This window comes from Carassius carassius, chromosome 20 (assembly GCF_963082965.1).
Source record: "Carassius carassius chromosome 20, fCarCar2.1, whole genome shotgun sequence".
NCBI classification, from domain to species: domain Eukaryota; kingdom Metazoa; phylum Chordata; class Actinopteri; order Cypriniformes; family Cyprinidae; genus Carassius; species Carassius carassius.
Window position 1 is genome coordinate 25497863 of NC_081774.1, and position 20034 is coordinate 25517896.

The following is a 20034-nucleotide window of genomic DNA, read 5'->3' on the forward strand; positions in this document are numbered from 1 at the left end:
GCATGATTCAGGTGTCTGAGATCGAGGATGGATCGAGGAAGCCACCATCCTTTTTGGGGACGAGTAAGTAATGGCTGTAAAAGCCTAACTCGAGTGACTAGAAGAAGAATGGAAGAGGAAGTTTGCTCTCTGTTTGAAAATGTTGGTGTTTTATTTTTCCCACTATCACGGCAGCTGAATTCTTGGGGCGCATAAATGGACCCGTTGTTTGCACAAAACACTCTCTGCACCCAGTGTTGAACAGGGTGTCCTTCGACCGCCAGTCCAAAGAGACTCTTGGGAGAGACTGGAGCATCGAAGAAGGGGATTTTATGCACGTCCTTGATCTTTGTTAGCGTCAGCCACAAATGGCGCTGGAGCACCACAAGGCTGGCCATCTATCTCCTGATAGCCTGAATGGTGGTCTTGGTGGCACGCAGAGCCAGGTCGGTTGTGCTCCTCAGCTGCCTGAGGGTAGGGGGTCCAGTCCAGATCTTGGCCTGAAAGACCTGGAGGATTGCCATTGAATGAAGCGCCAAAGCCAACTGTTCAGCTGAAGTGTAAGCGTGTTCAGCAAGAGCAGAAGTGGTCCTACACGGCTTGGATGGGTGAGCGCCTTTTCTCACCAGCCGATGGCCATGGACGGCCACTGCCTCATCTAGGGGAGGTGGCTTATCGTACCCTTTTTCTTCAGCGCTGTTGATGTAAGTGAGGGCGGATGAAGAAGCAGTATGGAGACGGGCAGAGTAAGGAGCGTGCCACAATGTGGTGTGCTCATCATGAATCTCCGGGTAGAACGGAGGTGAACGCTGATGAGGGGCCTGGCAGGAACCACTCATCCAGACAGCTGTGGGAGGGCTCCTCTGGTGTAGACCACTCTAAACCCAGTTCTTTGACTGCTTTGAAGAGGATACTGCCACTCTCTAAAAAGACAGTGATTCATGAGCAGAGAGAGGCATAAAGTTATTGCAATGAGAACAAATAGTTCCCGTGAACGCAGCTTCTGCATGGGATTTCCCTCGTGTGTGGCAGTCATCGGTGTGCAGGGGAGACCCGCACGAACCGCAGTAATGGTTTGGCATTTGCAACAATGCCAAGCTCTTTTAGTATCGGATAGCACCAGGGGGAAAGGACTGGAACTGCTGTGTGACTGAAGCTGCGGAGAAGCAGGTCCGCTGTGCTGAGAGGTCCTGGCTAAAAAGCTCTGACAAGTTTTTCTTGAGTTTTTTATACCTGACAATCAAACATCTGTGTAATCAGAGCTGATCTTTCAATGAAAGGAGAGATTGATGCCTTAGGCCTATGGTTTCATTAAATTACCTGAGATGCCACTTCAGTTTGAAAACTTGTGACATTATTTTGTTATGATTAGCAAGTCTCTAAGTAGTCCACAGTATAAAAATGTTTAACAGTATATGGCCTGTTCAAAATTATTTGGAGCTGTAGGTATCAATGTCCTGTCTCTATGAACTTTGGAACATCTACATGCCTATCTGGAGTTCACTTATGTCATTTTAAACAGACATTCACACATACTTTAACAAAAGACACTTCGCTGTGGCAGTTCAGGGTATGAACAATTTTGCAAGTTAGATATTTTAATGCAAAAAGAATGCAAGATATATGATTTCTCCTAGTTTTCCACTCCATAGCAGAAAATGGCATAAAGACTAGAACATGAAAATGAAAGAAAGCATCTTCAAAACTGAGAATAAAGAATGTATGGAAACAGAACTGCTGTATGTGAATTTATTAAGTAATCCTAATTAGGTTGCTGGTTAGTGTATGGTTTTGTGGCTACAGGAAGTCATAAGCAATTTTCCTATGATTGAATAAATCTCTCAGCAGCAGAACAAACACACAGGAATAAGTCAAACATATTAACACTCATACATTATGACCAAGATATGTTTATAATTAAATGAAATGACCACTTTACCAATGTACCACTGGCCATTTTGACTGGCTACAATAACACACTCTCTCTACATTCACAGTGAAAGCCATTAATGCAGATCATGTTACACATGCAGATCTAATAAATATTAAGGCATGACCAAATCTTCCATTTCAAATCACTATGTGAAGAGAAATTAATATCCAGTCAGAAGACGGCTTTGTGATGAATGAACTTGAAATACAGAAGTTATTTTTGGTATCCATTCACAAAACAAACTAGAAAACAAAATTCGAGTCAAAGATTAAAACACAGCAGAGTAAAATGGATGATCTCATGTGTTATCCAGACAAAAGTCATCATAGATTATATTATTTAAACATGCTTAATGTATCGAGAGTTTCAGAGATTATTGTGTGAATTGTGATTCAGAACAGCTACTGAAGATGTATTATTTACAAAATAATATTTCAAACTCTTTAAGAAGGTAGTATCATGCCAAATATTATAAAAATAACAAAACTAAATTTAAATAAAAACCTGGAAATTAAAATGAGAGCAGCAGGGAATATGTTAAGCAGATGAAATGTAATACAGGTACAAAGGACATTTGATAACATCCATGTTGAATGAGCTCATCATGAGTTTCTTTGCCCCTCCCATTCTAAAATCTGATTGGTCTACACACATCAGGTCAAAGGCAGCACTCCCATTGAGGGGGAAGCGCCATCCTGCCGCGGCTGGGGGAGGGCATTATATCTGGCATATTTCAACATGCTCAGGGTGTTATCTTCAAAAGGACTTTTTTTTATAATAATGGTTTACACTGGCTACAGGTAATGTAGCACTTTGATACATTGATGTAAAATAACATGACAGAATCCTGGGACAGAATAAAACATCAAGTGACAGAGAGTGTGCAAACTGCAAAGGTCCCTTTGACCAGCTCTAAGGGTGCAGACCATTCCCCCTCAGAGGAAGCTCTCATTCAGAAAGAGGAAAACGGTGCTTTCCATCCCAGTTTGTGGTTCTTGGGTCGAAGTGAGGATGTTAAACCAGGGAGCAGTAACCTCCACAGGCGCCCTGACGCTGCTGTTCATGATCAGACAGCTGGACACCGTATTTCTGCATGCTGCTCTCCCAGAGCCCCGGCGTCTGCAGGATCTTTTCAACCAGTTCTTCAAAGGCACACTGAACTCCATCCCGAGTCTTTGCGCTAGCCTCTGATAATGGAACCACATGGGTTAAGAAAGGAAGAGAGAGGGAAAAACACAGTAAGCAGACTTTTTAAAGAAAAAAAAAACATGTGCGATCCAGTCAGTGTCTAAGAGTACAAACATTCATTGATGAACTTAAAGATTACCAATTGTTGAAAAAGACACCACTGACACCACAATCAAAATCAGGGGTGCCCAAACCAGTTTCTGTAGGACCACTGTCCTGCAGAGTTTAGCTAGTCCAACCCTAATTAAGCAAACTTGAACCAGCCAATTAAGGTCTTCAGATTAACTAGAAACTTCTAGACAAGTGTTTTAGAGCTGATTCTATCTAAATCTGCAAGATGTTGGCCCTCCAGGAGCAGGATTGGACACCACTGACCAAAACTAAACAATCTGAAGTTAACAGATAGCCATTATACCCAACAATTTAATTTTACTAATCTGGCATGTGCTTTTGTACAAGCATATACTACCTACTGATATAAAAAAATAAAACAAATATTTTCTGAAATAATATGCATTGTTTCTGTTTGTCAATTTAGCACATTGCAAGTTTTTGTAAAGAATGTGCAATCTTTTGACACTCGAGATCAAACAGGTGTTAGGGGGGGTGGGTAACTACATAAATATATTAAAAAAGATATATGAATTAAATCAGAAATAAGCAATCACAGAGTAGTGCTATGGCAGAAAAAGACTTATTGTCCTTATGTTCCATAATCTCATCAGGAACAAAAGTCAATGTAATGCTATTTTAAAAGCATATGTTTAATACAAACTCACTTTTTATAACTGAAAACCATTCTGACATCTGTAACTTTATTTCAGAGAGCCAGGAAAATATAAAGAAAATCCTGGCAAGACAGGATTGTCTGGACACAGGCAGACCATCATGCTCACTCACATCCTCTGATGGCTAACAGGAGACTTTGCTGCCAAAAAAACGAATTAGCTTAAGATCCAGGTAGGACTATCCAAAACATCCAATCTAACTGAAAACAAAATGAATGATGATAAAAAGGAAACATACCAATAAAAAGCATCGAGTGTTTTCGTGCAAACTTCAAGCCTTCGTTCCGGTCTACTTCATGGTTGTCCTGAAACAGATAGGTCTTTTGAATTATATGCTGAGTCACCCCAAGACAAAGCAACTAAAAAAGTTAGTTCTAGGAAACTCCCAATGTCAGCACACATTACTTCAACACTTGTCTTTAAGGTCACATCCCATTACTTTTTTGGCAACTTTCCTTACCAAAAATACAGGAGCTCATGTTTCTATTTAAATCGTTTGTAATTAACTGTTTCTAACTTGTTTCCATCTTTAACAATAAACCAGAGAGAACATTTTGAGTTACTTTTTTTTTTCTGAATGTTTTGTTAAAGAAACTCATGACATGCCAAATAGACCCTGGCACACAGTATTTAGTATTTTCACGTGTCTGGAATGACTGACAGCATCCAGAGCTGGAAGTGTCTGTAAAATAATTATCAATAATCTGTTAGAAAGATTTAAAGCTTTAACTGAACATTTAACTGAAGCCAAGGACATAGTTTTGTTTTTGACATTGGTAGGGACATAACGCGTCATAACAGCACAGGCGACTTTATACAGAGTTCACGCTGCACGATTTTAGCCCAATTTTTCACTCACCGACAGGTTTTGCGTAAACGTGACTAATGCCCGAAATCGGAATCGGCCAGTTTGCTTGTAAAAAATCGGCCATGAAAAATCATGATCATGCATCCCTACTAGGAACTATTTGATAGTCGCTGGATATTGGTAGAAACATGTCCCTAGCGTCCCCATTTAATTCAACGCTCCTGACTGAACCCCTTTTCATCATTACTTTAAAATTTGAGTTTTCTGAAATTGAGGCTAGACATGAAATTCCAGACCGAACATTAGTCCTTTATGGAATAATATTCAGGACAATTTTCAAAAGGAATTGCAAATTGTATTTTCAATTGCATTTTCCATATGTGGACACATAAATTGTGATATAATCCAAACACATTTGCAAATCATGCATGACTGTTTGCTTTTTCTGAATGCACAGTGACTGCCGAATTTCTGAAAATTGCCCTGAATAGTCTTCCATAATCCTTATTTGCCTAGAGATCAACAACAACAACAAAAAACCCATCTGCATTAACCAAAGTGATATCACACCTAATGTTTACATTTCAGATATACATCCCTTCAAGACACTGTTAATATAAAACAACCTTCAGAGCAGAGCTATACGCCAAAACATTGTATCAAGCAGCGTTACATTCAGAATAACATTAATCAAACAAACCTTGTCGATTTTGTTTCCAACAAGCATTTTAACTAGGTCATTGCGTGTACAGTACGTCTCCAGCTCATTAAGCCAGTTCTCGAGCTTTGTAAACGTGTCCCGCTTTGTAACATCATACACTAAAAAAAGAAAAAAAAGAAAAAATGTCAATTTTACATTCACCAACTAGTACAAGAATTTGACTGATTTTGAGAATTAATATAACACCTTGTCTTGTAACAACATTTGGCCAACTGTACATTATTCTACATATTACATGACTAATTACTAAATTAATAAGGACATTAAAAAGATACACCTCAATATGATCTGAGAGACATGAAACTCGCACGGCTATGTAGCTGTGTCTGAGACAATCATTTACTGGTCATTATACATTATACAAAATATCTGTTTGCAGAACTCCCAACTGACCAATCAGAATCAAATATTCCAAAGAACTGTGTGATAAATAAAGAAATCAAACATGCAAAAACACTAACCCAAAATGACACCCTGGGCTCCTCTGTAGTAGCTTGGTGTTAGAGTTCTGAACCTCTCCTGACCAGCCGTGTCCTAAAACAGAAGTTCATGAGGATTTCAGCAGCTTTCTAAACATACTAGTCACTTTATTCTACAAAGCGAGATAGTGACATCTAGTGGAACTGGACAATTGTAAGGGTAGTGGAGATGATAATAATCCACAAATAATTCAAGCATTTAAGACACTACTACATCCATGTAGTTGAGCATTTATAAATTATTTGGATTTTTAGATTCCTACAACACTTACCCATATGGCCAGCTTTGCTCTGTTGCCATCTATTGCAACAGTTTTCACTTTAAAGTCCACACCTAAATAACCAATGAAAAATACAGAAATGGAGCATACTTTAAAATACACAAGGATTAAAGTATATTTGTTAAGGAGGTAAAACTAAATATTTTAACCACAAGACTTCATTGCTCAGTAAGGTTTAGTTTATAAGCTCATTGGTTTTGAGCATAAACTGATTACAGGCCTGTTAATAATGTCTGGTTACTACTGTACCTGTAATATATTCACAAACACATGACTCACCAATGGTCGCTGCTAATTCTGGGTCGAATGTGTCATCTGTGAAGCGTAGGAGCAAACTGGGGAAAAAACGGATAAATAAAAGACAATCAGCATTAAAAGGATAAATAATTGTTCAAATTAACTCCTATTTCCTCACATTATTGTTTTCTCATAAAATTACACTTTCTTTTCTGTAAACATGACAACAAATTCAATGATGAAGAACACTTTCACTTAGCTGAATGGATGAGGAAGGGCTTTAAAATTACTTTAACACTAACTTAGCTAAATCGCTTCGTCATCATAAGTAGACGTGTGTAAATTAAATGTTTAAAACTGTTTATTTCAAGCATTTGACCCCTTTATAAACTCTAAGGCCTTTAGAGATAGTATTACGTTAACTGCCACGGCACACAATGAGCAGATAGCATGACTGCTACAGAAACAGCTGCCAGCTAACTGCTCTTATTAAATATTTAAAGATATGCGACAAACAGTAACAGTATACAAAGTATTCATTACGAGAATATTTTAAAAAGTCAAACTAAATGTCCGTGGCTTTCAAATTTTGAAGATAACAATCGACGGTGCTTAGAAGACAACACATCTGAATGCTAAAAATACCACGAGTGGCACAATGTTGCGAATTTCCTTTTGTTCTTGAGGCCGAAACAACATTTAAAAGTTACGTTTAATGGCTGAATAGAACTGGCAAAGTCTGTGCACAGGCGAAAATTAGTTTAGAGGAGCTTGTTGCTCGTTCAGATGAGGCTAACGCTAACATTAACAACTCATCCTACTGTACGAGAAAGACTAAACGGAAGAAGAAGAAAAAATAGCGGATTCGGACCTCACCTTGATTTACCGACACCACTCTCACCGATAATTAAAATCTTCAAAGTCGTTAACACGTCGTCATCCATGGTCTGGTTGTTTACACTAAAGCTGGTTAAACTCGGCGTTCACTGCTGCTGCGCTGGAACTTCCGACTGGGGCGTGACGTCAGGAGAATCACGTTAGATGTTGCGTAAGAAATCCAAGCAGTGTTGCCAGATTGGAAATGCCCAAGTATCGTACCAGAAGTTCAAAATTATCGTATTTGGAAGAAAATTATCGTACACGAGTCAAAAGAGTTATTTATCTATTCTAAACCAACAACATTTCGACACGACCTGCAAATTACCACAATAGATAAGGCGTATTGTTGGACGGAAGCAGTGAGACAAAATACTATCCCATTATTTTCAGTGACTGTCTCGGGCGTGGCGCATATTAAAACATATTTAAATGATTTTAACACTTGCTTTGTCGCATCCAGTTAAGAAGGAATTTAATTGTTTCTGCGTGGTGCAGTTAACTCCACATCTGAGCCGCTGTCATCGGAATCCTGCGTGTTGCCAGATGTTGAAGGGGTTCTTTCTGTCATGGACCGCAACTAGTGCTCGTTGGCTTTAAAGCAGGGCACCCTCCAGCATTCTTAACACACTCTGAGGTGCACACGAATGCATTTAGAGTGTCTGTAATGAGCCGATTTCGTGTATGAGTAAAGAAGCCCTATGACTGCAACTACCACCATTTAAATTTTCATAAAATTCTGAAATTATCGTACATTACGGGATTTTTTTCATTATTGATCGTACATCGTACAGAGGTGAAAATTATCGTACAAATACGATAATTATCGTACGTCTGGCAACACTGAATCCATACTGTTGAAATACATTTTGAATGAGGTAACTAGGGCTACTTTTAAAGATTTCATATATGGTTCATAAGAAAATAAGAAGTTGAATAATAACTCATGATGAGGAATTGACTGACAAAATAAAGCCCAAAACTCTCATATCTTAACATTGTCAGATAACGTTTGATCACACTGAAAGGTGAGATAAATGTCCAAGGTCCATTGAAATAGCTTGTGGCGTGCCCTGTTAGAACGTCTGGTAGCACTTTATTTCCATATAGCCCATTTTAGACATTCTAACTACAAGTTATCATAAATCTGAGTAAGTCGATCCTTCACAGCATTGTTATCAGGCCTCTCCCACTCTTTGACATCACCTCAAGTGCTAACTGTGCACATCCACCACAGCCTGACCTTGAACTCATCAGTGGTGACACTGCACCTATTAAAACATCTCAGTACAGACTGCCTAACTTAACCCTCCATTAAGCTTAACAACAAACAAGGTAGTCTGGCATTGGTGTAACTTAAAGGAGCTATGTGGAGGTTTTTACTTAAAAAAAATCTTTAAGATAGAGTTTTCATTTGTACATGTATGAGCCAACCATGATGTAAAAAAAGAATGACACCTCAACTGTCCACCACGGTTGCCTCTATCAGCCTGTAGGCTCAATTGCTTACATGCCAACGGCCGTTGTGACGCACTTCCGCTGAAATCTCAGCCACCGCGAATACTTCCGGCTAGCCTAAGCGTTCACATGTTTTGGTAGCTGCTTTTAGTTGACATGAAGTCATCAAAGTTTAAATACCAGAGAGTGTCTGGTACTACTGCCGAACACTGCTGTGTGCCACAGTGCCAGGCATCCGGAAAGTACAATTCTGTACTTAGTTTTTTACTTTTCCTGCTGATGAGGAGCTGAGACGTAAGTGGTTCGTCAATATACGGAGGGACAAATTCACCGTGACGCCTCAGCTATGTGGAGGTTTTTACTTAAAAAAAATATTTAAGATAAGAGTTTTCATTTGTACATGTATGAGCCAACCATGATGTAAAAAAACGAATGACACCTCGACTGTCCACCACGGTTTCCTCTATCAGCCTGTAGGCTCAATTGTGTGTGGAGGAGTCGGGCCCGAATTGGCGCGAAAATTCACAAAATGTGACGTAATGCGCGTTCTCGTCTACTTGGGCTTACAACCGTACGGCACGCCAGCCATTATAGTAAGCAGCGGCAATAGTGTTTTCAAATGGACTCTGCGGATGGAAAGAAGCAACCAGCCTCCAGCACAATTCAGACACCCATGGATACTCCTCGTAAGTAAAAAAAAAAAAAAGAGCGTGCGCACTGAGAACGAGCATGAGACTGGCTGCAGTTCCTCTAACGGCCACTGGTGTCAGTAATGGTTAGAAATTTCAGAACCTACGCAATGCTCCTTTAAAGGTGCTCTAAGCGATGCCGGGAGTCGTAACTTCTTGTTGACGTTCAAATTGTTGTCAAACAAAACGGAGGCTAGCTAGACCCTCCCTCCTCCTCATCCGTGCATTAACCCCCCAAACCCCACCCCCAAATCTTTCTTGTCGGTTATTGGCTGGAACAGTTTGTTATGTTTTGTGGTGTGGGTGAGCCCAGTTTGTTTTTCTTGTTGTTTGTGGAGCCTGTGTTGTCTAGAGCAGTGGTTCCCAACCTTTTTCAACTCGTGGCCCACACAACCACACACATATGTTTGTGTGGCCCACTTCAAAAAAATCAACTGACCCCCGCTATTGTTGGGTTAATAACTTAGTACTCAGAAGCTAGACTGTTAACTGCATTTATTGAATGAACTAGGGCTGTGCGATATGGACAAAAAAACTATCGCGATTTCTTTGATCAATTTTGCGATTGTGACACACACCGATATGCTTTTACAGTCATAAATGCATTCAGGATTAATTTGAAACATATTTCCAAAAGAAAACCAATTAGAGCTTTATCAAAAAGTTGTAACGTCTCTAGAACAGACATGAGTCAAAATTATCACTATAGTAAAGATGTAACAAAATGTATAGACTTATGGCAAAAAATAAATAAATCCCATGTACAGGGACTTTTTTTTCTTTTTTGCCATGCATTGTTCATAGAGCTCATTAATTGTAGCGGTGCCTCAGGTGTTTGCAGTGTGTATACAGTATGTGTATGCGGTCAGGTCAGCAGCGAGAGCGCATAAATAGAACGCGAAAGCACATTAAAATAATGCACGAGCGACAATCTCTCTGTTCGCACCATACAGTCTATGGTTCGCAGGCAGATTTCCTTTGCTCTGTCACAAAACCAGACGTGCTTGCTCAGATACACGCTGCTCTGCACGGAGAGAGTGTGCGCACTTAAAACGTGTCTCCTCTCACTTAAACTGCGTCCTGGGCACTCACAATTCTCTCTATGCTCATGTGTTAGATATTAATTATTTTTGCTTGTTTTTATTTCTAGTCTTTTACCGCTTGCAGTGTGAACGCTCTGATCCGTTAACATGGGCTCGGAAAAAAAGGCGCATCACAGTGTGTGAACCTGGAGTTATGCATATGCCCCCTCTGTTCTGTTCTCACACTCGGCGCAATGCATTCTGATTGGATCAGATAGCATACTACGGGAGGTCAGGGCCGCGGAAAATCGTGCTATAAAGCGATTTAGAAATCGCGCACGCTCAAATCGTGATTTTATGACTATTTCTTTTAATTGCACAGCCCTAGAATGGACTGGAAATGAGCAGAAAATAATTGGCGGCCCACCTGCAACACCACCGCGACCCACTAGGGGGCCGTGGACCACAGGTTAAAACCACTGGTCTAGAGAGACCCCGTTTTTTTACAGTGTGTTCAGGGGACAAGCAGCTAGCCGATAGTGAGGAGATGTTTGCTGGATGTGACAAAAAATGTTTTGGCCTAAAAAATGTGTGACATCACTTAGAGCACCTTTAAGCATCATGCGTGATCAGAAATCACATCAAAACCTTCAAATCTGAAATTCAAGAATTGTATTTGCCTGAGTTTTTATTTTTGTATTTATAACAGAATAGTTAAGCAATATCACATGAGCTTTTTTTCCCAAATATCAGCATTAATTTTACACAACAGTTTAATTAACAATATGTACATTAACGGATCAGGAAAAGAGATTACAAAAGGTCAAAGAGCCGGACTTGGGGCGCCCATGGTGCAATGTATCATAAATAACAGCACTTCTGTTAAAACTTGTAAAACTTCTGGTAAAAGTTGTAACACTGGATATAACTGTACACAGAAAATGCCATTTTCACATTTTTCAAATCATCTTAAAAGCAAGCATAGTGTGGCTATACTTGCTTATTTTTAGGCTTACAGATTGGTCCCATTTACAGCAGTCATAACTGCTCAAATAAAGTTCAAATAAAGTTGAACAAACTTTATTTGATGCATTTGCTACTTGACATTGAGGCCAATGTCAAGTAGCAAATGCATCAAATAAAGTTTGTCCATTTAATGCACTGCTTTGTTTGCTCAGTAATCCATACTTCACACTATTTCATTCATAACACTATAAAACATTTACTGTAGAATTTACTGAATTGTACTGGCAAAAAAAGTTGCCAAAAAAATCCTGTAAATATTATGTTAAGTGCTGTAAAATGGATTACAGTTAATTGCTGTATGTGAAATACAGTAATTTGTAGTATTTTTACAGTAACATTGAATTAAACTTGTAGTTTATTTTACAGCAATATTTTGTAATTTCCCTTAAGTACAGTATTAACCTGGCAACAAAAGTTGCTAATAAAATCCTGTAAATATGATGTTGTAATAATTTAACAATGAAAATGCTGTAAAGAATAGTAAACTGTAAAATACTGATATAAATGCATTATCATGAGCACTATCTTAATACATTTACAAATAAATAAAAACCAGGTTAATTATGTTGCAAATAAGTATTTATTAAAAGTGGCAGAAAGACATTGCAAGGCTTTTACTGGTTAAATATAGTTTTCTGTTTTTTAACAGTTAAAATGTTATCATAAAAATAACATAGCATCACAAAATAACTACAAATACATGTTTTAAAAAGCCATATTCTGAGTAGAACATTAACTTTCTATAAAAATGAAGCTCAATCAACAGAATTTGTATACGTTTGGTAAAATAAATAAATAAATAATAATAATAATTAAAGAAAAGGATTAAAATAACATGCTGGAATCAACATTAAACCACAAATTATGTTGTTTGAGCTTATGTTCTATTAAATTAAGAATATTCCTGCAAAAGACTATTTAATAAATACATACTGAAAGTCCATCAACTTCTGAGATGAGCACACACATGAGGGTTGTCACTCTTCTCTGAGACCTTTCCACTTGTTTTGCCTCTATGTATCCGTCTTGTATCCAGTGAGTGTTGTGATTCCAAGAAAACATCTGCACATAAAAACAAGCAGAAGCATCAGGATAAATTTAAGTATTGAATTAAATTAGCTCAATAAAATAAATGTCAAAATGCCATTTATACAATACAATCAGCATTTACCAGTACTTAAAGGGTTACTCCCCCAAAATAAAAATCTTGCCATTAATTACTTACCCCAATGTCATTCCAAACCCGTAAAAGCTTTGTTCGTCTTCAGCACACAATTTAAGATATTTTAGATGCAACTGGGAGGTTTGTGACTGTCCCATAGACTGCCAAGTAAATACCACTGTCAAGGCCCAAAAAAGTATGAAAGACATCATCAGAATAGTCCATCTGCCATCAGTGGTTCAACCGTAACGTTATGATGCGACAACAATACTTTTTGTATGCAAAGAAAACAAAAATAATGACTAACATTTAGCCTCATTTATTTTCTGTGAGTGTGTGCCGTTAAGAGCTTTAATGTCGAGCATAACTACAGAATATACACAATTACTCATTTACATGTAGTTACTAATTATAGTAAGGCATCACGTCAATATGGGACAGTTGAACACATGATATTTCACATATTTTGCTGTTCGTCACTTATTTCGACAGATAGAAGTTACTAGTTCGCATTGGGCTTTATGTTAAAAGTAAGGTAAACACTACCTTAAATGCTCTCAATAAGAAAATTTTACAGAATTATGCAGAATTTGGTCTAACTATGCTATGATAGCAATTTCCAGCTTATAGGCTATTATAACATGATATTGCTTATACATTAATTTAAACAAATATAAAAGGATATATTTTTTAAGTAGAATTACCAGGAATTACAAATAAAGCCTCCAATCTTCAATTGTTCTCGCACTGCTCCAGTCGCCTGGATTTCAGATTGGAAAGATGCGTGCGCAATCCCAAAATGCCACACTACAGTAAGTGTAAAAAGCAGGAGCTACAGTGACAACACCTGCTTCTTGTAAACGAATTAGAGTTGAAATGGAAATATACTGTTAACAACTGTAAACCCTTATTTGACCCATAATGCATTGCGAATTACAGCTACATCTTGTAAAATGTTTAAACAGTAATATTCTGTACAATTTTGCTGTAGAAACTACAGCATTTTTTTACAGTGTGAGCTTACTGACAACAAACTCTCATGACAACAAATGTTTAGTCCAGTGCAAGGTGCAAATTCCATTGGAATTGGAATACAAAGAGAACAGTGACCCAAAGCATGATTAATGCTTCATTTAATATCAAATGTTTGCTGAGTTATGGTAGTTGGGATGCTCCTGTGGGACAATTTTGACGCAATTTAGTGTGCATCCTCAGAATGTCCCACTCAGGCCTCTGGCTTTCTGATCCAAGAGGACCCATAAGGACCCCCTCATGTTACAGCACCTTCAAAGCTTGGACCCCTACCTAGAATGTTTGTATACAAGGTAAATTCATGAATTGCTTGAGGAAAGGGAGTGTCTTAAGCTGTTTCTTGGAAGCAGTGACGGTCGCAGTAGATTGAATAGTGAATAGTGAAGGAAGGTTGCAGAAAGTACTTTGTTGTGATCAAACCACCAAACTAGAACCACTCATTAGATGATGTGGGGGAGCATACAATGTCTTGTCAAATATGGGAGGTCATTTGGTTATGAGGACAGGTGAATGGACAGTTGAAGGGACATCAGTCTTTGTGAGAAGAGAGAATGATAACAAATGGCTCTGAGGCCAATGGCTGGTTAGGGTGTAAAGAACTCATTTCTGATGGTCGCCAGCATATTACCGAAAGTGATTCCAATACAGTTGGCTGTCAGAGAGGAACCCAGAGCTGGGAAGACAGTAATAACTGCTGCTCTTGAGATGACATTTTTACTAGTGTTCAGTGTTCTTACTTGTTAAACATTTCAGAAGCTCACCATTTCTCCAATGTAACAGTTCCATGCTGAGTCCAGAACACAACTATACAGCACAAATGATTTGCTAACAGATCCTGCAGTATCATCAGTGGTGACTATGTCAAGGTAATGTTAATATGGCAGAAATGTAGAGTTCTAGGATAGTAAAAATCGTGTAGTTAGTTAATGACATGTATTCAAATAGAAATGGTGCACTGTAAAAAGATTGCTGTGAAATTTCCAGTAACTTGATGGCAGCAGTTGGCAGTAATATATTCCACATTATGCTGACTGTAAATTTTAATACGTAATTTACTGTAAAATTACAGTAAAAATCGCATTACCGTAAGAGTAATCAGAGTAATATAATGCTGTTTTAACAGCAAATATATTTGAATATTGTTAATTAAGTGTAGTGTAAAAGGAAGTGGCGTTTTATTTTTTACACAAAAACAACATTTATTGACTTTAAACTGGGAAAAATACATAAAAATGGCATAAAATAATATTTTGTATTTTTCAGTCCGTAAACACTTTTTATTTTGCATAAACCTTCAAATGTATATATATTTTTTCTAACTATAAAAGGTAGAAAGCTGGGTATGTCACGTTTCAGAACTTTCTGTTTCCTTATTTGTTCACCTTCCTTTTCTTGTTTTAGTTAAGTGATAAATCCCCACTTGTTTCCAGTTCCCTCATTACCTTCTGTGTGTATAAATACCCGTTCTGTTCAGTTCCTCCTGGTCCGTGATTGTTGATCGTTGTTGAATGTATGTGAATGTGCATGTTAACCAGAGATCGTATTGTGAATGTCTATTGTAACCTGAATGTAAATGTAACCTAATGTCAATGTCAATGTCACCTTTATTTATATAGCGCTTTAAACAAAATACATTGCGTCAAAGCAACTGAACAACATTCATTAGGAAAACAGTGTCAATAATGCAAAAATGAGAGTTAAAGGCAGTTCATCATTGGATTCAGTTATGTCATCTCTGTTCAGTTAAATAGTGTCTGTGCATTTATTTGCAATCAAGTCAACGATATTGCTGTAGATGAAGTGTCCCCAACTAAGCAAGCCAGAGGCGACAGCGGCAAGGAACCGAAACTCCATCGGTGACAGAATGGAGAAAAAAACCTTGGGAGAAACCAGGCTCAGTTGGGGGGCCAGTTCTCCTCTGACCAGACGAAACCAGTAGTTCAATTCCAGGCTGCAGCAAAGTCAGATTGTGCAGAAGAATCATCTGTTTCCTGTGGTCTTGTCCTGGTGCTCCTCTGAGACAAGGTCTTTACAGGGGATCTGTATCTGGGGCTCTAGTTGTCCTGGTCTCCGCTGTCTTTCAGGGATGTAGAGGTCCTTTCTAGGTGCTGATCCACCATCTGGTCTGGATACGTACTGGATCCGGGTGACTTCAGTGACCCTCTGATCTGGACACAGACTGGATCTGGTGGCCACGGTGACCTCGGAACAAGAGAGAAACAGACAAATATTAGCATAGATGCCATTCTTCTAATGATGTAGCAAGTACATAGGTTGTTATGGGAAGTGTTTCCGGTTCCGGTTTACCTAATTAATGCAGCCTAAAAATCCTTTAACGGATTTGGATAATAAAAGCATATTAGTATGTTATGTGTATGCCAGGTTAAAGAGATGGGTCTTTAATCTAGATTTAAACTGCAAGAGTGTGTCTGCCTCCCGAACAATGTTAGGTAGGTTATTCCAGAGTTTGGGCGCCAAATAGGAAAAGGATCTGCCGCCTGCAGTTGATTTTGATATTCTAGGTATTATCAAATTGCCTGAGTTTTGAGAACGTAGCGGACGTAGAGGATTATAATGTAAAAGGAGCGCATTCAAATACTGAGGTGCTAAACCATTCAGGGCTTTATAAGTAATAAGCAATATTTTAAAATCTATGCGATGCTTGATAGGGAGCCAGTGCAGTGTTGACAGGACCGGGCTAATATGGTCATACTTCCTGGTTCTAGTAAGAACTCTTGCTGCTGCATTTTGGACTAGCTGTAGTGTGTTTACTAAGCGTGCAGAACAACCACCCAATAAAGCATTACAATAATCTAACCTTGAGGTCATAAATGCATGGATTAACATTTCTGCATTTGACATTGAGAGCATAGGCCGTAATTTAGATATATTTTTGAGATGGAAAAATGCAGTTTTACAAATGCTAGAAACGTGGCTTTCTAAGGAAAGATTGCGATCAAGTAGCACACCTAGGTTCCTAACTGATGATGAAGAATTGACAGAGCAACCATCAAGTCTTAGACAGTGTTCCAGGTTATTACAAGCAGAGTTTTTAGGTCCTATAATTAACACCTCTGTTTTTTCAGAATTTAGCAGTAAGAAATTACTCGTCATCCAGTTTTTTATATCGACTATGCAATCCATTAGTTTTTCAAATTGGTGTGTTTCACCGGGCTGCGAAGAAATATAGAGCTGAGTATCATCAGCATAACAGTGAAAGCTAACACCATGTTTCCTGATGATATCTCCCAAGGTTAACATATAAAGCGTGAAGAGTAGCGGCCCTAGTACTGAGCCTTGAGGTACTCCATACTGCACTTGTGATCGATAGGATACATCTTCATTCACTGCTACGAACTGATGGCGGTCATATAAGTACGATTTAAACCATGCTAATGCACTTCCACTGATGCCAACAAAGTATTCAAGTCTATGCAAAAGAATGTTGTGGTCGATTGTGTCAAACGCAGCACTAAGATCCAATAAAACTAATAGAGAGATACAACCACGATCAGATGATAAGAGCAGATCATTTGTAACTCTAAGAAGAGCAGTCTCAGTACTATGATACGGTCTAAATCCTGACTGGAAATCCTCACATATACCATTTTTCTCTAAGAAGGAATATAATTGTGTGGATACCACCTTTTCTAGTATCTTGGACAGAAAAGGGAGATTCGAGATTCTAATCTTCTTCGTCATCCAGTAAACTCCTTATTTTGATCATTATCCTCCTCTAGCACTTTTGTCCTTCGTTAGCACACCATTCTGTAACAGAATCACGGACCTAAAGAGTATAGTTAATTTAGCGGCGTTTTTTTCATTTATTTTTTGCTTTTTTATCCCTTCTCTCCTGGAATGGCCATCCCAGCAGTCCGTCTCCTATGCCTGGAGCAACTGGACCGTTCGCTGGAGGACCACACCAGGGACTTTTTAGATCTGGCGTGCCTTACTCACTTCCCCGACCGCTCGCTCTCTAACTTTTTCTATACCAGCCTGAGCAAGCGGAGTAAGGCACACCTACCAGCTAACGGTCCCCGAGAGGATTTCGCCGCTTTCGTGGAGTGGGTGCTGGAGAAGAATGGATCTGCATGGACTATCAGCACCATCGAAGAGGATATCTCCAGCCCCACTCCCGACCCAGAGACCAGCCAGCCACCATCAAGCCACACGGAGCCAGAGCCCACCGCAGCCGCAGAGCCTGAGCCGATTCAGGACGTCGAGAGCGCGACTGACCAGGTGTGTGAGCCGGCAACACCGTGCATCATGGGAGTCCTCGTGGAGATCGAGGGCGTGGAGGAAAGCCCTGCCCACACTCCTGCGACTGAGGGTGAGCTGTATCCGGTCTCGGGAAATATGGAGCAACTTATGGATCTAATGGACTGGTCTATAGAGGTAATTCCTGTATCCTCTGTTTTTCCACTGGTTCCATCCAGCCCTGATCCCCTTGTATACCCTCTCAGTCTCCCACTCCTACCTCCTCCAGTCAGCTGCTCTGCTCCATTTCCGCTGGTTCCGTCCAGCCCTGAATTTTCTGTTTCTCCGCTGGTTCCGCCCAAAATTCAGCCCTGAATTTTCTGTTTCTCCGCTGGTTCCGCCCAGCTCTGAATCTTCTGTGTCTCCGCTGGTTCCGCCCAGCTCTGAATCTTCTGTGTCTCCTGTGTTCCCTCCCAGCCTCCCTCTCCCACCTCCTCCTGGACCTGCCGGTCCCTCTGTTCCATTTCCGCTGGTTCCGTCCAGCCCTGATCCTCCTGTCTTTCCTCCCATCCTTCCTCTCTTTCCTCCTCCTAGACCAGCCCGTTCATCGACCTCATCTCCGCTGGTGCCAGTCAGTCCCGCAGCTCACCCTCAGTCTGCGCCATCTGGGTGCGATGGTTCGCCGCTGGACTGCCAGTCTCCAGCTCCGCCTTGGTGTGTTAAGGCCCTGTCTCCGCCTCCAGCCTCCGAGCCCTGGACTCCTCCTCGGTCCTTCGACCCAGCGGCTCCGCCTTGGCTCTTAGCTCCCTCATCTCCACCGTGGCCTGTCATCCCACCTGCTCCACCGGGCTCCCTCGTCCCTCCGGCTCCACCTTGGTCAGTCGTCGTCCATCCGCCGCCTCGGGACTCCACTCCTCTGGTTCCACCTCGTCACTCCATCCCTCCGGCTCTGTCAGGGTCCTCCTTCCCTCTGGTTCCACCGTCATCCTCAGTCACTCCGGCTCCACAGCGGTCTTCCAGGACCCCGCCTCGGTCCCCAGAGCTTTCTGCTCCAACTAGGCCCTCCGGATCCTCGACGTCACCCTGGCTCTGTGGCGGTGCTGCTCCATCTTGGGCTCCTCACCCACCGGTGCAGTCTACGCCTGTCGGCCCCCTGGTGTCGTCGACCCCTTCACCATGGCTCCTCCCGCCGTCGACTCCACCATGGATCTCCGTCCTGGCTGGTCTCTGGTGGACCATCTGGCTCCTCCTGCTCCGGGCTCCTCCCTGGCTCCTCCCTCCATCCACTCCGCCCTGGTCCCTACCTCCATGCTCCCTCGTCACCTGCTCCTGGCCTGCTCCTCGCCTGCCTCCAGAACCCCCACCCTCCCTCCGCTGGTATTCCTCTTGCAGTGCGAGGACGCACCGTTCCGGGAGGGGGCGAACGGTCACGTTTCTGAACTTTCTGTTTCCTTATTTGGTCACCTTCCTTTTCTTGTTTTAGTTAAGTGATTAATCCCCACCTATTTCCAGTTCCCTCATTACCTTCTGTGTGTATAAATACCCGTTCTGTTCAGTTCATCCTGGTCCGTGATTGTTGAATGAATCGTTGTTGAATGTATGTGAATGTGCATGTTAACCAGAGATCGTATTGTGAATGTCTATTGTAACCTGAATGTAAATGTAACCTAATCTTCTTCGTCATCCAGTAAACTCCTTATTTTGATCACTATCCTCTAGCACTTTTGTCCTTCATTAGCACACCATTCTGTAACAGGGTAAAAGGCTAACTTTTATTTTTCAATATCAGTGAGAAGAAAAATAAAGAACATTTATATATAAATTTTCAGATTTACATTCAAGTTTACATGCACCCCTGCAGAATCTGCAAAATGTTAATTATTTTACCAAAATAAGAGGGATCATGCAAAATGCATGTTATTTTTAATTTAGTACTGACCTGAATAAGATATTTCACAAAAAAAGACGTACTTAAAGAAAAAAACAATTTTTACACCTCTTTTTGTTAATCTTCATTTTGTTAAAGTCCCCAACCAAAGGCTATCTTCATGGCAAAAACTGTACAATTATACAAGTATCATAAAACAAAAACCAGGCAAACAATAATTAAGCAGTTGAATTGCATGATAAAAACCTTTTCTGATAAAATCTTACAAAA

The 20034-nt window shown here is 40.2% G+C and overlaps 1 protein-coding gene across 1 annotated transcript; it reads right to left on the reverse strand.

Moving 5' to 3' along the window:
* Positions 1–1714: 1714 nt before the first annotated feature.
* rab18b (RAB18B, member RAS oncogene family) lies at positions 1715–7448 on the reverse strand. Its single transcript, XM_059502291.1, has 7 exons — positions 7291–7448; positions 6457–6512; positions 6169–6230; positions 5879–5951; positions 5397–5515; positions 4127–4193; positions 1715–3099 (listed from the first exon to the last, which is right to left on the reverse strand). The coding sequence occupies exons 1-7, from the start codon at positions 7356–7358 to the stop codon at positions 2927–2929; spliced, it is 618 nt and encodes a 205-aa protein (XP_059358274.1). The 5' UTR covers positions 7359–7448; the 3' UTR covers positions 1715–2926.
* Positions 7449–20034: the final 12586 nt, after the last annotated feature.

Excerpts from the sequence above, each read along its gene's own strand:
- rab18b (XM_059502291.1), bottom strand. The coding sequence starts at position 7,358 with ATGGATGACGACGTGTTAACGACTTTGAAGATTTTAATTATCGGTGAG. Across the intron at positions 5,516-5,878 it reads AGCCCAGGGTGTCATTTTGG|TGTATGATGTTACAAAGCGG; the intron begins GTTAGTGTTTTT and ends TTCTTTTTTTAG. Across the intron at positions 3,100-4,126 it reads ACACTCGATGCTTTTTATTG|AGGCTAGCGCAAAGACTCGG; the intron begins GTATGTTTCCTT and ends TTCCATTATCAG.